Source organism: Erythrolamprus reginae, chromosome 13, assembly GCF_031021105.1.
Source record: "Erythrolamprus reginae isolate rEryReg1 chromosome 13, rEryReg1.hap1, whole genome shotgun sequence".
NCBI classification, from domain to species: Eukaryota; Metazoa; Chordata; class Lepidosauria; order Squamata; family Dipsadidae; genus Erythrolamprus; species Erythrolamprus reginae.
The window spans coordinates 411,779-429,840 of NC_091962.1; the positions used below are offsets into that span (position 1 = coordinate 411,779).

Sequence of the window (18,062 nt, forward strand, 5' to 3'; positions counted from 1 at the left end):
TGTATTCTGCCTTTACTATGTTTATAAAAACCTCAAAGCTGCAAACATATCCAAACACACTTGGACTTTGTCCGTACATTTAAATTTTATAAGATTGCAGAGAAAACACACGCCAAAGCCAGTAAATGCCTATAAGTGTTAACTCCAAACTTGCAAGCGGCAAACATGCAAATAAGCGAGAGAGTCCTTTTGGGCAGACCAGATCTCTGTTTTTGAAGAATAGATGAATACAGGGAGTTGGCAGCAACCTGAGCAAGTTTAAGACAGGTGGACTTCAAATCCCAGAATCCCATCCGTCTAAACCTGTCCAGCTTGAGAAAAACGCTGGGTTTGGATACCTGCTGAGTAGCAAGTGAGGAAACCTTGTGGAAAAAGCTCACCTGAGTACCTCCATTCTCTGCTCGGAAGACATATTTGATGTTAGGATCGGAAAAGGTGGCCGCCGACTGGATGCTTGCAATGGCCACGCTAGTGGGATCTTCACCTGTTGCTACTGCTCCTTCAGGAAAGAAGAGAAAGGGGCCTTAAATAGGGCCGGAGCCGCCATGTTAATTCTAGGCCTTTCTCCAGGACTATGCAATACATGTAGTCCTCGATTTACAACCATTCATTTAGCCATCATCATTTATTGACCCCATAATCCCTTGCGGGGGTGAAGTCTGGGCAACTAAATGGAGCTGAGTGTTTTACTGGCCCATTGCCCTTCCTGTTGCCAATACAGAGGTTTTGTTCAGCAGCTATATTCTCATTGTGCCCAGGGAGATAAATATCTGCCTCCACCTAGGATCAAACTCACAAGAGTTGATTGTGAACGAGAGCTCCATCTCTAGGCCACCGCACCATCACAATCATCCGTTTAGTGACCAGGCAAAATTACAATGCCCCCCCCCCCAAAAAGTATCATTTTTATGACAGTTGGCGTATCCCCATAGTCATGTAATCAAAAATCAGATGCTCGGGAACTGGTTCATATTTATGACGATCCCGAGTGTCCTGAGGCCTTGTGACCCCCTTCTGACAAGCAAAGCCAATGGGGAAGCTGGCTTTGCTTAACGGCCAGGCCACTAACTTAACAATGGCAGTGATTCACTTAACAACTGTGGCCAGATAGGGCATTAAATGGGCCAAACTCACTTTGCAACTGTCTTGCTTAGCAACAGAAATTCTGGGGCTCAACTGTGGTGGTAAGTTGAGGACTACCTGGAACCTTGAGATCAAAGATAAGATCTAAAGCAAGCACTTTAGGAGTGGGAGACCACCAGGAAATCTCAGAACTTCTCAACCAAGAAGAAACACCCCCACCTATTTATGTCTGTAAGATCAAGCCAAGCATTGCAGAGGCCAATTTCTGGGATTCCAGGAACGGAGTCTGCCTCGAAGGGAGCCATTTTGCAGGGGTAGGAAGAGCAGAAAATATAGGGTTTTATTCAAAAAGAATGAACCGATTTGGTGATGCAATATTGCATTAAGGAAAGGTAAGAGAAAACTCCAGCCAAGTCACGAGTATTCAATCAGCTCTTATTTCCTGTGTTCAATGTGGCCACCCACCTGAAGCACCAGGAACATCAATGCAATAAGAGAATCCCTCCCCAGGCACGTTATCAGCATATCACGATCCAATGGGTTCATCATAGCTGTTGTTATTCAATGTTTTAAGGTCATCAAGGTTAGTGGGTAGCGGTGGGACATAAATGCGATCTTTTTGCCATTCAAAACTTAGATAACTCCTCTTTCATTTACATGATGATGCTTGAGAACTGAAGCAACGCATCACGGAATCGGTTCATTCTTTTTGAATAACCCCTGTACAAACGGGCCAGAGAATGCTCACCTTCCTGGATTTGAACCGTTCCCTCTTCTGTCTCTGATGTTTTCTGCTGCCTGCTGAGACAAGGAGGAACACATGAGATGGGAACACTCTTTCCCCAGGATGGAATATATACTGCTCAAAAAAAATAAAGGGAACACTCGAAGAACACACCCTGGATCTGAATGAATGAAATATTCTCATTGAATACTTTGTTCTGTACAAAGCTGAATGTGCACAACAGCAGGTGAAACTGTCAGTCAGTGTTGCTTCCTAAGTGGACAGTTTGATTTCACAGAAGTTTGATTTACTTGGAGTTTACTGGGATTCCCTCCTGAAGGTGAGGCAGGCCCTGCTTTGCTCGACGCTGGTTAGCAAAGGGCTGAAGATGATAGAAGGATCTGGAGGTTAAATTGTGTCATTGAGGGATTGAAGGAACATCTAGCTTACTGAACACTGTGTGTGCGTGTAGTTTTCTGTTGAGTCACCCAGTATACCCAAGTATAGGAGGGAGCATACTGCTTTTTTTTGCCTTTCAGCTCCGCTCCAGTGGCTGTCCAGACACAAACCATACTTTCCAATCTTCCAAAGAAATGATTCAAGAAATAAAGGGAGACTAGATCTATTTTGAGCTATTTAGCTCTCATCAGCTAGCTATACACTTCTAAGATGCGAACCTGGACTGCTTTTACCCTGGACCTCAGGGACCACCAAAAGATCATACTTTTAAATCCCACGGACCACCAAATTCATAATTTTAAGTCCTGCAGACCACTAATATGATTTTTAAAAAGATAAATACATTTCTAAAATAATGATCAAAGAATTTCCATTTTATTAATATGAAATGCACCTATTTGTAATAACAAAATCACAATGGCTTATTTAATCATAACAAAATCGATAAAGGTTGCTTAAATGTGACAAAATTCTCAAAGGTAATGAATGTAATTACAGTGATCCCCCGGTTATTGCGTCCCCGACCATTGCGAACAGGGTAATTTGCGATTTTTCAACCCGGAAGTCAAAATACCATCTACGCATGCGTGCCCTTTTTTTTCTATGGGCACGCATGCGTAGATGGCAACCGGGAGATCAGCTGCTGGGCGGCTTCCCTGGGTCTTCCCCCTCTTGCTGGCATCAGCGAGGAGTTTCCCCACCGCCCACGCAAACTCCTCGCTGCCGCTCGCCCGCCCTTCGCCTGCCCACGCCGTTCGCTCCCCCTCTTGCTGGCGGGAGGGCGAGAAGCCCTCCCCAGCACCCGCTCGCCTGCCCTTCGCCGCTCGCCCGCCCTTCGCCCTGGCGGAGAAATTCCAGCCCCCACCTGGTCCCGCCCGATCCTCCTCCCTGAGGCAGCTCGCCCTCCCATGGCCGCTTCCTCCACCCTCCATCGCAAGCCCTCGCCACCGCAGCCAACGCGCGCTGCGATCTTCAAGCCCGGCTCCTTTCGGCCCAGCATCCCGGGCCAAGCAGCTGCCTTCCGTGACTGAGCCTGGCTGGCCCGGAAGATCGTAGCGCGCGTTGGCTGCAGCGGCGAGCGAAGCCAAGCCGGCAGCAATGTCGCCGCCGCTGCAGCCAACGCGCGCTACGATCTTCCGGGCCAGCCAGGCTCAGTCACGGAAGGCAGCCGCTTGGCCCGGGATGCTGGGCCGAGAGGAGCCGGGCTTGATCCGCTGAGCCTGGCTGGCCCGGAAGATCGTAGCGCGCGTTGGCTGCAGCGGCGGCGACATTGCTGCCGGCTTGGCTTCGCTCGCTCGCCGCTGAGGAGCCGAAGATTGGGGGCGGCGCGGCTCTTTTAAAACATCGCCGCCGACATGGGGGGCTTGCTAGCACCCCCCCAAACCCGGGTTGGGGGTTCGGGGGGGTGCTAGCGAGCCCCCCATGTCGGCGGCGATGTTTTAAAAGAGCCACGCCGCCCCCCAATCTTCGGCTCCTCGCTAGCGCTGCGGAAGTTTAAAACACCATCTGCACATGCGCAGATGGTGTTTTTACTTCCGCAGCGCTACTTCGCGAAAACCCGCTCGTTGCGGGGGGTCCTGGAACGGAACCCTCGCAACGAGCGGGGGATCACTGTATTACAAAATAATAGAAGCTTATTTGACGGTGATTTGCTGACGGTGTTGGGAAAGTCAGTCCAATATTCCATAGCTGTAGCTGTAATCCCATCCCTTCCCTTCCTTCTTCCTGGACTGGATTAATTGCTCTCAAATTTATCTGGCCCAGGGGCCAAGATTTCTCCAGACTACCAAAATCCACAGACCACAGGTTGGTGACATGTGCCATTCTCCTCTCTTATCAGCTGTGTCAGAGAAAGATTATGTTCCCTCGCATATTTGGGTATATCAGGTGACTAGCTAGAAAAACATATACATACATATGTTTTTTTCTGTCAGATCACCCTGGTATACCCCAAAATGGGAGTGACCATGCTTGTCACATTTAAGCAACCTTTAACGATGCCTCCCCCCCCCCCCAGGGACCATATTCAAGGCAGTTAAATTTTTATAGCCGACAAACTATATTCTATGTGTGTAACATATTTTTGCTGATAATGAAAAGGAAAGGAGACTACTATAGATCTAAGCTTATTTTGCTCTTATCAGCTAGTGGCTGAGAGGCAAAAAGGAAGCAGTATACTCCTTCCCATATTTGGATATACCAGGGTGATCTGATAGAAAAAACACATATTTGTTTGTTCATTCATTCATTCATTCAATTTTTATGCCGCCCTTCTCCTTAGACTCGGGGTGGCTTACAATATGTTAGCAATAGCACTTTTTAACAGAGCCAGCATATTGCCCCCACAATCTGGGTCCTCGTTTTACCCACCGCAGAAGGATGGAAGGCATATAACTTTTCCCTGGTACAAACTGAGAGGCGGAGAACTGTGGTCCAAAGTTTAAAGTTACTACCTTACAGGCAGACTGCTCAGGTTCAAATCCCGGTAAGATTATGGCTAACTGAGGAGAGCAAAATGGCTTGAAATAGATATACACTAGCCTCCCTTTCTTTTCATTATCACCCAAAATATATTACACATATAGAATGCAGTTTGTATGTATGTATGTACACACACACATACATGAAATCACACATATAACATATATATGTATATATGTATATGTATATATACCCACACCCAGCCACCAGTATTTATAGAAGGAAGGCAACTTAGGTCTCGCAGTGTTTGCCTTAGAACAAGGACAGAAACACCAGCCTGAAGATGATGAGTGGGACCTCATCGAAACGTCGCCAGAAATTTCCAAATCCTACACGGGAAGAAACCCGAATATACCAAGACCGTCATACCTGTACCCGTGAAAATCTACGAAAACAAATATGTGTATATATATGTGTGTGTGTGTGTGTGTGTGTGTGTGTGTGTGTGTTCGCCTTAGAACAAGGACAGAAACACCAGCCTGAAGATGATGAGTGGGACCTCATATTTGGGTTTCTTCCCGTGTAGGATTTGGAAATTTCTGGCGACGTTTCGACGAGGTCCCACTCGTCATCTTCAGGCTGGTGTTTCTGTCCTTGTTCTAAGGCAAACACTGCGAGACCTAAGTTGCCTTCCTTCTATAAATACTGGTGGCTGGGTGTGGTTTGATGGCTCAGCAATTGCCTGCTGTGTAGAAACTTCCCGGTGAGCCAGTGGGGTAACATCTGGGGTCGTTGATGTAGCTGAGGTATGCTGATTAGTTAATGGTTGTAGATTAGGCATGATATCCTGAGTAGTTGGAACTTGCAGGCTACTTGATTGTTTTGCAATGTGTGTTCTGAGTCTGGTTTCTATGGCTGGGATACGTTTGAGGGCTGGTTTCCAGATGTCTGGTAAGCGGGAGTTTTCATCCCGCTTGTTCATATTTTGGGGATGTTTTTCTATCTCGATGGCTTCCATGATTATTCTTTTGCTGTAGTGTTCTGTTTTGGAAATTAATTTGGTACTGTCAAAATCAATTTCATGTCCTGTAGCTTTTCCAACACTTCAAAACTACAGGACATGAAATTGATTTTGACAGTACCAAATTAATACACACACACATCCTCTCTCTATATAAATCACTCATATAGATCTTTGACCTTTTTAAAGATCTCTTACCTTGCATCTGTGGGAGACCTCTCTTTTACTTATGCATAAATAAAGAGGTATTAATTTATCTTTCCGGCTCAGATCCTATTTTAGCAATATCACAAACTGGGCTACGTTTATGTCTAACAACACATTCAAAATATGATTCTCACCCCTTCATTTCTTTAGTCGGTTATGCATCAGAAAACCTCAGCCGAGACGTCTTTTCACCTGCTCCTTTTTCAGCGTTACTTCATCCAAAACCTAACAAGAAAAAACAAAAATACACACTCATGAAGACGGACGTCTCTGTATTTTACCTGTAGTCCTCGACTTATCACCATAATTCAACTGGCAACTTTAAGACTTGTGGACTTCAACTCTCAGAATTCCGGGAGTTGAAGTCCACAAGTCGTAAAAGTTGCCGAGTTTGAAGACCTCTGTCCTAGCACCATCTTGGACAAAGGGCTGTCCAATCTTTTGTTGAAAATCCTCATATATGGAAGAGCCACAACTGTGGGATGCAAGCTGCCAGGGATGTAATTGTTTTTAACAAGCTGTTATTGGTGGTTATGTTTATAGCCCACCTTTTCAAGTACGGCCGAAGGAGGCAATTGTGCCTAATCCTACTAGCTCATTTTCCCAAACCAAGGAGAACAGCAACCCTGTGAGGACCAACACAAAACCACTCCGCTGGCTTTCAGCTATCTTGCTTTCTAGGTCGGCACCTTCGCGGCTTCTCGATTCTGCAAATTCCAGACCATTGCCATGACCACAAGCAGTGCTTCGTGGGCTCTTTCTGACCATGGCACAATCGCCACACCTGAGACGACGGCGCCTGTGGGGGCAGCAGGGGCCATACAAAGTCAACTTCCACTGAAGAAAGGTTCTCCTGCTTGAGCAGGGGGTTGGGCTAGAAGACCTCCAAGGTCCCTTCCATATCTATTCTATTCTATTATTCTCTTCTATTCTTCGTTCCCCTTATTCTATTCTATGTATTATTCGCCTTCTCTTCTCTTTCTATTCTATTCTTCTATTTTATTGTATTCTTCTCTTCTCCTTCTCTTCTACTTTTATTCAATTCTATCCTATCCTTCTATTCTCCTCCTTGTCTTCTCTTTTCTTCTCCTCTCATTCTCTTCTCATTCATGTCTAAGGCAGGACTAGAACTCACCGTCTCCTGGTGATTGACTCTTGAAAAAGCACATTTGGGACAACCATGACCGAGATGACTGAGAATCTCCAAGGTTTTTTATTTATTACATTTATTTGCCACTCATCTCGCATTGAAAGCAACTATACTGCTCAAAATAAATAAATAAAGGGAACACTTAAACAACACAATATAACTCCAAGTAAATCAAACTTCCACACTGATTGACAATCAATTTCACCTGCTGTTGTGCACATTCAACTTTGTACAGAACAAAGTATTAAATGAGAATATTTCATTCATTCAGATCTAGGATGTGTTCTTTGAGTGTTCCCTTTATTGTTTTGAGCAGTATATATAAAAAGGGTGGGAAACAATAGCAACAACAACAATCACCTAGGATCCTGGCAGCAACCCGTATCAATTATCAGAGCCAGTCAATGATATTTGTGATACATTTTTAAATGTTCAGTTGACTGAGTTTCATGTTTAAATAACAACAACAACAATAATAGCAACACAATATACTAGATACAGTTGTCAAAACCCGAAATGTACAATTTACTGATATCGCGGTACCAGGAGATGCCAGAGTTGAAGAAAAGGAACTATTAAAAAAATCATGAAATATCGCGTCCTGGCCATCAAAACCACACTATTATGGATGAAACAAGTGATCAGGGCACTTGGTACCATGTACCACGTTCAAGAATTTCACAAAACAAATCAAGAAATTGCAGCTTCCTGCAATAACACCAGCGGAACTACAAAAAAATGCGCTACTTAGAACTTGATTGATACCTAGGACGCTGGCGGCAACTCATATCAACCATTAGCCCCAGTCAATGGTATTTGTGATGCATTTTTGAAAGTTCAGTTGACTGAGTTTCATGTTTAATGAATAAATAACAACAACAACAACCTCCTGTACATTTTTCAAAGCAAATATGTAAAAATGGAAAACAGTTCTAACAGGAAATGGGGAGAACATTGGTGAAGTCAACATCAGATGAGGAATCTTCCAGGCGGACTCACTTTCACCACTGGTGTTCAACATTGCATTAATTCCACCGACAATAATCCTATGAAACACAAACCTGGGATACCAAATCTCAAGCCAACATGGCAAGATACATCATCTGCTCTACATGGATGACTTTAGAAGGTACAGTGATACCTTGTCTTACAAACTTAATTGGTTCCGGGATGAGGTTTTTAAGGTGAAAAGTTTGTAAGATGAAATAATGTTTCCCATAGGAATCAATGGAAAAGCGATGCGTGCAAGCCCAAAATCCACCCCTTTTGCCAGCCGAAGCGCCTGGTTTTGTGTTGCTGGGATTCCCCTGAAGCGCCCCTCCATGGGAAACCCCACCTCTGGACTTCTGTGTTTTTGCACTGCTGGGATTCCCCTGAGGCTCCCCTCGCTGGGAAACCCCACCTCTGGACTTCCACTGCCAGCGAAGCGCCCGTTTTTGCATTGCTTGGATTCCCCTGCAGCATCACAAAAACACGGAAGTCCGGAGGTGGGGTTTCCCAGCAGCGGCGGTGGGTTTGTAAGGTGAAAATAGTTTGTAAGATGAGGCAAAAAGATCTTAAACTCCGGGTTTGTATCTTGAAAAGTTTGTATGACGAGGTGTTTGTAAGATGAGGTATCACTGCATGCAAAAATCCCTACTGAACTTAAATCAATACTCAACACAGTTCAACTGTTCATCAGTCACATCAAAATGAACGTTGGACTTGACAAATGTGCTATATTATCCATGCAGTGAGGAAAAATGGAAATAAAAAACCCAGAAGGAATAGAATTGGAAAAGGGGAGCATACTGAAAGCATTAGCAAAGGATGACAGTTACAAATAGCTATGCATATCGGAAGCAGATAACATCTTGAATGGAAAAGTCAGAGTCAACATAAAAGGAATACCTCAGGGGGGGGGAGGGCGCGCAACATATTAAAATCAAAGCTGAATACCGGAAATAAAATTAAAGACATTAAAACATAGCTTTAATTGCCATGTTTTAAAGCATGACAATGCAGCTCCAGTGATACACTACTCAGCCGGAACAATCAAATGGATTTTGGGGCTGGAAAATTTGAATCGGAAAACGTGCAAACTTTTGATTATGTACCCCATTTTACATCCACGAAGTAACATGGACAGGTTTTACCTGCCAAGTAAAATAGGAGGCAGTAGGCCACAAATACATAAAATTATAGGAGAAGAAAAAATGAAGTTTGAATGGTTATGTGAACCAAAGTACAAAGAAATTGCTGCAGGCTGTGAAAAAGGAGAACATGATAAAAACAACAGAAACAAAGGCAGAATATAAGGAAAAACAGCTGGATGACAGATTAAATGGGTGGAAAACCAAACATTTGCACTTGAAACACAGAAACATAGAGGACTGATGGCAGAAAGACCTCATGGTCCATCTAGACTGCCCTTATACTATTTCCTGTATTTCAACTTGGGATGGATATATCTTTATACCAGACATGTTTAAATTCAGTTACTGTGGATTTCCCAACCATGGCTGCTGGAAGTTTGTTCTAAGCATCTATTACTCTTTCAGTAAAATAACATTTTCTCACGTTGCTTCTGATCTTTAGCCTCAACTAACCTCAGATTGTGCCCCCTTGTTCTTGTGTTCACTTTCCTATTAAAAACACTTCCCCCCTGAACCTTTTTTAACCCTTTAACATATTAAAATGTTTCAATCACGTCCCCGCTTTTCCTTCTGTCCTCCAGACTATACAGACTGAGTTCGTTAAGACTTTCCTGATAATTTTTACGCTTCGCTTGAGACTTTCCACCATTTTTGCAGCCATTCATAAAACCATCGCCAGTGTTCTATACAGCAGGATCACAATCTCCCTCTTCCTGCTTGTTATACCTCTAGCTATGCAATCAAGCATTCTACTCACTTTCTCTACCGCCTGACTGCACTGTTCATTAATTTTGAGAAATCACTGCCTCTAAATCCTTCTCTTCTGAAGTTAGAAAAAACTTCAGAAGAGAAGGATTTAGAGGCAGTGATTTCTCAAAATTAATGAACAGTGCAGTCAGGCGGTAGAGAAAGTGAGTAGAATGCTTGATTGCATAGCTAGAGGTATAACAAGCAGGAAGAGGGAGATTGTGATCCTGCCAATACAATACTCAGATGGAGGATTCCTTTTCCCTAAGAGCATTATTTTACATTTGGAAACATTAAACTGCAGTTTCCATTACTTTGACCACTTATCTAGTAAAGCTAAATTGTTTGCCATATTACAGACGCCTCCAGGAATATCAACCTTCCCTACTAAACTTTCCCCTATGTCGCTCACAAAGCTATTAAAAAGAATAGGACCCAGAACAGACCCTTATGGCACACTGCTTGTAACCCGGCTCTGCTCAGAATACTCGCCATTAACAACCACCATCTGATATCTATGCTTCAGCCAGCTGCAAATCCACTGAACTATCCTGGGATTAAGTCCAATCTTCACTAATATCTATCAGCTCTTTATATGAAACCACATCAAAGGTTTTGCTGAAGTCCAGATAGGCAATATCTACGTATGGCACCACCTTCATCCAACACCTTTGTGACATAGTCAAAGAAAAATATTGAAGGAAAATGTGAAAACAACCTTACGTGGACATGGCTTAAAATGGGAGCCATCAAGAAAGAAACTGTAGGCTTAATAGTCGCTGCTCAAGAACAAGCACTACTACAAACTAATGACTGCCATGAAAGCGAAGATACAAAAACCCACTGACAATTCAAATTGCCGACTTTGCAATGACAAAGTTGAAACTGTTTCAAACTTAATATGTGAGTGCAGCAAAATCGCGGAAACTGATTACAAAGTTAGACATGATCGAGTTGCTAAATTAATCCACTGATCATTATGTAAAAAATATGGCATACCTGTATCCAATACCGGATTGCTACCGGTATGGTAAAGGATGCCGCACCGGTAGCGATTGCTGGCTGTGCGCGCAACTTCAGTTATCTTGCGTGCGCATCCCAGCGTGTTTTTGCTTCTGCGCAAATCTCACGAGGGGACATGTATGCAAGCGAGATTCCAGTGATTTTTTGCTTCTGTGCATGCACGGAAGCAAAAAATAAATCGGTGAAATCTTGTGCATGCACAAGCCCTTGACAAGTTTTTGCTTCCTGCACATACGCAGAAACAAAAACACTCTGGGACCCACGTGTGTGCAAGATAAACAAAGCTGCGTGCACGGCACATCGGTAGCAGCAGTAATAGGAATCCACCCTTGCCTGCATCCGAAAAGTCATGGGAGCGCAAAGTGGAAAAAGTTACTGAAAATGAGACCGTCTTCTTGTGGGACTTTTGAATACACACAATCATCATTTGGAATACAACATGCCAGATATCACAATTGTTGAGGGCTGAAGAGTATAGTTTATTTTTTATCGCTGTACCAGGAGATGCCAGAGTCTGGAAAAAAATTACAAAATATCGCGACCTGGCCATCAAAACTACGGGGTTATGGATGAAACATGTAACAGTGATACCCATTGTCATCGGGGCCCTTGGCATCACGCCCAAGAATTTCACAAAACACATCAAGAAATTGCAGCTTCCTGCAATAACACCAGAGGAACTGCAAAAAATGGTGCTACTTGGGACATCATACACTTTAGTATACTTGCCTGATTCCTAGGTCGCTGGCAGCAACCTATATCAATCATTAGCACCAGTCAGTGGTATTTGTGACACTTTTTAAAATGTTCAGTTGACTGAGTTTCAAATAATAATAATATTAATATTGATGATAATAATAATAATAATAATAATAATAATAATAATAGTAAGAAGAAGAAGAAGAACAATAACAACAATGGGTGTTTTGCCAAAAGACTTCAGCCGGCATTTGAAAACAATAAACATTGACAAAATCATGATGTCAGTTGCAAATGGCCACCGTAATTGGATCTGCGCGCATCATACAAAAATATATCACAGTCCTAGATGTTTGGGAAGTGTTCAACTTGTGATAATGTGATATAAATCTAACATAGAAGTCTTGTTTGCTGTGCGTTACTGTTTTTTTGTGAATATAATAACAATAACAACAATAATAATTTCCATCTGTCAATTGTAAAAGGGATCGGCACACATAATTTGCCGCTACATCACACAGTCCTAGGTGTTGGGGAGCGCCCGAATGGTGATGAAATACGAAATCCAGCATAGCGATCTCGTTTTCTGTGTTGTATTGACAATAATAACAGGCATTGACAAAATCCCCATCAGAAAATTGCAAAAAATAGCTTAACCTGGACCAATTTCCATCCTTTGGCACCATCAAAGGACATCTGCCTATCCCAGATCCTTAGGAAGGACTTGAGAGGTACATGACAATGCCAGATCTAATTTAAACATCTGACTGACTGGCCAATTACCTATAATAATAACCTGCATCCATCAGAAGAGGAAAATAATGGAAAAGACAACAAAATACGAAGATGTGCAAATATAAATAGAATGACTATGCAAAAAGAAAGCAAAAGTAGTCCCAATAACAATAGGTGCCTTGGGTGCCATTCCAAAACATCTGGAACCTCTCTTGAACATCACTGGCATTGACAAAATTCCCATCAGTCAATTGCAAAAGGCAGTTTGACTTGGCACGGTTTACATCTTGCAACGAGACCTTTAATGTTAGTAAACAATAACATCTCCTATCGCAGGACCTTGGGAAGGATCTGATCGTGGATTAAAAAATGCCAAATCCACTCTAAACATTTGGATGATGTTGCAAGGAACTCAAATAATACACAGTAATACCAATACTGTATGATCATCGGCATTGACAAAATCCCCCTTGGTCAATTGCAAAAGGCAACCGTGTTTGGAATAGCTTGGACCTTTAATATTATTAAATAATAATATCTGCCTACCCAAGGACTTTGGGAAGGACTCCAGAGGTGGCAAAATGTCCAAACCAGTGTAAAACATCTGGCTGACTGCAACCAACCATAAGAAGCTTTCATTCTGTGAAGAGACATAGAACACCTTAAAACATCCACATCTGCCTCTCCCAGGTCCTTGGAGGTGGATAAAAATGCGGAATCTAGTCAAACCATCTGGCTGACTAGGCAAACATCCAAAATAAGCTTTCATTCTACCTCTAACACAATCAAACATCTGCCTATCCAAGGTCCTCGGGAAGCATTCAAGAGGTGGACACAAATGCCAAATCCAGCCTGAACATCTGGCCATGTGCCCATCCACAATAACAATAAGCTCACGTCCTGCTATGAGACTTTTAATCCCATCAAACATCCACATCTGTCTCTCCCAGGTCCTTGGGGAGGACTCCAGAGGCAGATAAAGATGCCAGTCTAAACCTCTGGGTGACTGTGTGACTAATAATGATAATGAAAATGATAATAATATACTGCAGAAGGTGGCTTTACTTGGAACAATTTCCATCCTGTGACTCATCTGTCACACTGTCAAACATCCAGATGTGCCTATCACAGGTCCTTGGTAAGGTCTCAATAGGTAGACAAAAATTCCAAACCCAGTCTGAACATCTGGTGACTGTGCAATGATTAATAACAACAACAGCAATAATCACAATAATAGTAATAATCAAAAAAGAATTGGTGAACATAATGAAATATCACAACCTGGCCATTGAAACTACAGGGCTATGGATGAAACATGTAACCATGATACCCATTGTAATTGGGGCACTTGGTACTATGTCCAAGAATTTCACCAAACACATCAAGAAATTGCAGCTTCCTGCAATAACACCAGCGGAATTGCAAAAAACTGCTACATCATCCATTTTAAGAAGGTTCTTGGACACTGGCAGCAACCCATATGGACCCTCAGAGCCAATGATATTTGTGATACTTTCAAAACATTCAGTTGACTTGAGTATCATGTATAATGAATAGACGTTTATAATAATAATCATTGATTGATTTTTAATACAATCAGGGATTTCATATAGCTATGTAATTTTAATTTAATAAGACTAATTTTATTGTAATTTACTGTTTTATATGTTGTAAACCACCCCGAGTCTTCGGAGAGGGGCAGCATAGAAATCCAATTAATAAATAATAAATAAATAATAACTTACTTGGTTGATACCTAGGATGCTGGCAGCAATCTGTATCAACCATTAACACCAGTCAATGGTATTTGTAATGCATTTTGGAAAGTTCAGTGGACTGAGTTTAATATCTATTATTATTATCAATACGATACCAAACAAGATCACTATGCTGGATTTCGTATGTCATCACCAGTCGGGCCCTTCCCAAGCACCTAGGACTGCGTGATGTAGCGGCGAATTATGTGTTCTGCTCCTAGTAAAGCAGCCTTTTGCAATTGACAGATAGAGATTTTGTCAATTCCGCTGGTTTTCAAATGTCCGCTGAAATCCTTTGGCACTGCGCCCAGCATGCCAAGGACCACTGGGACTACTTTCACTGGCTTATGCCAGAGTCATTGCAGCTTGATTCTTAGATCTTTGTATTTCACTAATTTCTCTAGCTGCTTCTCCTCAATTCTGCTGTCTCCTGGGATTGCGATGTCGATGATCCATACTTTCTTTTTCTCCATAATCAAGATGTCTGGTGTATTATGTTCCAAAATTCGGTTAGTCTTAAATTGGAATTCCTACAGTAGTTTTGCTTGCCCATTTCCGACCACTTTTTTGGGCTTATGATCCCACCAGTACTTTGCCACTGGTAAAATGATAGTTCTGGCACATGTTCCAGTGCCAGGGATAGGCAAAGTTGGCTCTTCTATGACTTGTGGACTTCAACTCCCAGAATTCCTGAGCCAATCATGCTAGCTCAAGGATTCTGCGGGTTGAAGTTCACATGACATAAAGAGCCAACTTTGCCTACCTTTGTTCCAGTGGATCATTATTATTATCATCATAATTATTACCATCATTATTATTGCATTTAATTTATAGGCCGCCTAACTCCCCAAGCACTATTAATCATCACCATCATCATCCTCATCAAAAATAGATTTTATTGCCATTATTCATCCTGTATACAAGGAAATGACTTCAGCCTCTCCTGGTGCAGCCTTATAACTGAATATTTGATCCAGCCTGAACGTCTTGGTTTGCTGGGCCCAGAAAGATCCTCCAAGGGGGTCCAGGAGCAAAAGGGAGGTCATATAGTAGAGCCACAGCCAAGAAGGCTCGACTGGATGACCTCCAAGGTACCTTCGTGGTTCCGCATTCTAAGGAAGACCTAGAGGGGGGGGCTTTCACATCATCCCCCTGCCGGGCCTCATAGGGACCCCCAGCCTCACCCCCCCATGTCTCCTTGGAGGGGGGGCGCGGCCTTCGCCTCCTTCGCCCCGAAGAGCCAACCGGGGAAAGGCCGCGGGGCCTTCAGACAAAGAGGGCGGGCGACTGAGGAAAGCGGAAGGCCACCGGGGACGCCCACGGACCCCTCCCCGCCCCGCCCGGGCTGTAGGTCGCCGTCCTCACCTGGGCCGCCCTCCGTCCCTCGGAGCCCCTCGGCGCTCCATGAAGATCGGCGCATGCGCGCACCGCGAACAGCTCGCCCGCCTTCCTCTCTCTCCCCGCAACTTCCGCCTTCTTCCCTCACCGCCCGACGGAGGCCCGACAGGAGAGCGGAAGCCGCTCACGGGCAAGCCCCGCCCCCGCCCCGCCTTCTCCTCACCGGGCGCCGGAAGCAGGGCCTTTAAGGATGGCCTGCGCTTCCGGTGACGGCCATTTTGAGGAGTTAGATTGAGAAAGAGAGAGGAAGAGAGAGAGGGGCCTAGGCGCCTCCATCTTGAGTTTGAAAGGGCGGTCGAACGAGAGAACGCTTCCGGCCGCTCTTTCAAATTCAAGATGCCTCTGGTGTTCTGAGTGTATGACTGGTTGCTTTGAAAGATTTGCCATCTCGTGCAATGCGAGGAAATAGCGCTTTCGAAACAAAGACGGAAAAGCACCCTACGCAACATCCGGTTAGCGCCCTCCTGGCGAACCGTCCCATGTACAGTATATTCACGGCTTGGGCGCCATGTTGGAAACGGGCGCTGGCGTCATCCTTTAGTTGTCATCTTCCGGTTAATAATCTACTTCATCCAGTGGGCAATTTTGGGATCGTCTTTGTTCGGCGGCGCCCGTGTAAAAAAACTCTAGCAGCTTTTCTCGTGTGCTGCTAGTCTTTATGCTGCGTGATTGTGGAAATTATTCCGCAGCTGTCACTGGAAATTAGAATTTATCAGTGTTTGCGTGTGGGTGGATGCCACTCCAGACTACAACCCCCATAATTCCTTCCTCCCCCTCCCCCCCTCAGTAAGAATTATGGGCTTTCGAGCCTTAAAAGTACAACATCCTCAATTTTGCAGTCATTCTACCAAAGAACTTATAAATCTCAGCCGCTTAAGTCTTTTCCCAGAATTCAATGCTGGCTGGGGGATTGAAAACATGAGGACTAGGGACTTCGAGAAATGCACCCACTGCTAAGTTTGGAAAAAAAATACTGATCAAAGACATGAATTGTGGGACACATCAAGTGTTGAACGTCATGATTCTTGACAAATGAGAATTCTGAGAATTGAAGTCCACAAGTCTTAAAATTGCCAAGTATGGGGACCCGTGACCTGGATGATTGAGAATCTCCATACACATTCAGTCTCTAGTTTTAAGATTCTTAAACAGTGGTTCTCAACCTGGGGGTTGGGACCCCTCGGGTTCGAAAGACTATTTCACAGACCATGGGAAAAGAAATCTCCCATGGTGTTAGGAGCTAAAGCTTCTATCTGGCGCCTTGGAACATATTTTTACAATCCGACCAGTCAGGCATTTACAGTGGGGGTGCCCCTCTGACCTTCCTGCCAATTAGCTTAAAGTTCTGTTGGGAGAATTGGCGCTAGACGGTTGGAGGTCACAATATAAGAAACTGTATGGATTTGTATTTATGGATTTGTATGCCACCCCTCTCCAAAGACTTGGGGCGGCTCAAAACATGTCGAAAAAAACCCAATATACAGTATACATATCTAAAAAGATCCAATTAATATAGCTAAAAAAATAATAAGATTAAAATCATTACTATTCACATATCAAAACATACTACATTCATCGGCCGGGGGCTAGGTTCTAATGGCCCCAAGTCTGGCAGCATCAATAGGTCTTTAAGCTTTTACAGAAGGCAAGGAGGGTGGGGCATTGCTAATCTCCAAGGCAAGCTGATTTCAGAGGGCCGGGGCCCACACAGAGAAGGCTCTTCCCGTAGGTCCCGCCAAACGACATTGTCTAGTTGACTGGACCTGGAGAAGGCCGACTCTGTGGGACCTAACCAGTCGCTGGGACTCATGCAGTAAAAGGCGGTCCCAGAGGTAATCTGGCCCGATGCCATGTAGGGCTTTATAGGTCATAACCAACACTTTGAATTGTGTCCGGAAACTAATAGGCAGCCAATGCAGTCCGCAGAATGATGGAAATATATGGGTATGCCTTGGAAGGCCCATAACCGCTTGTGTGGCTGCATTTTGGACGATTTGAAGTTTTTGAACACTCTTCAAAGGTAGCCCCATGTAGAGAGAATTGCAGTAGTTGAGGTTAAGGGGTTGTGGCATTATAAAGGTTGAGAACCACTGTTCTTAAAGGCTATGAAAGCCTCGGAGGATCTGTTTGTCTAAGCATGCAGATTACCATTCTTGTTAGTGTCTTGTCTCCGTAAAAACAGCGCAAAGAACAGGCACTCAATATTCACAAGTTACGCTTCCAGATCCATTTACTTTCAGTTCACTCAACTTTAATAGCTAATAACGTGGAAGGGGAGAGATCAAATTCTCAACGTTTTACCAGCCAGTTCTCTTGCTTCATAACAAGATATTCTACACTATTCATTTCCCCCCAAATAGGTGTCTTGATATGTACAATCCATGCCATTTTCTATTTTAAATATAGTACATTACCTTCAAATAACCTGCTAAAGCCACAGTTAAAAAACCACAACAATTTGGTTCTATACAACACTGTAAGGCAGTGTTTCTAACCTTGGGAA

At 43.7% G+C, this 18,062-nt stretch overlaps 1 protein-coding gene across 1 annotated transcript in view; it reads right to left on the bottom strand.

Annotated features, from left to right (window-relative positions):
* USF1 (upstream transcription factor 1) overlaps nt 1-15,720 on the bottom strand; it is a 32,313-nt gene extending 16,593 nt beyond the window's left edge. The window contains exons 1-4 of the mRNA XM_070766550.1: nt 15,527-15,720; nt 6,050-6,140; nt 1,832-1,881; nt 381-499 (exon numbers count right to left, since the gene is read on the bottom strand). Of these exons, the coding sequence (XP_070622651.1) occupies nt 381-499; nt 1,832-1,881; nt 6,050-6,057 (177 nt within the window). The 5' untranslated portion in view covers nt 6,058-6,140; nt 15,527-15,720. The remainder of the gene's footprint in view (nt 1-380; nt 500-1,831; nt 1,882-6,049; nt 6,141-15,526) is intronic.
* Between the last annotated feature and the right edge of the window lie 2,342 nt (nt 15,721-18,062).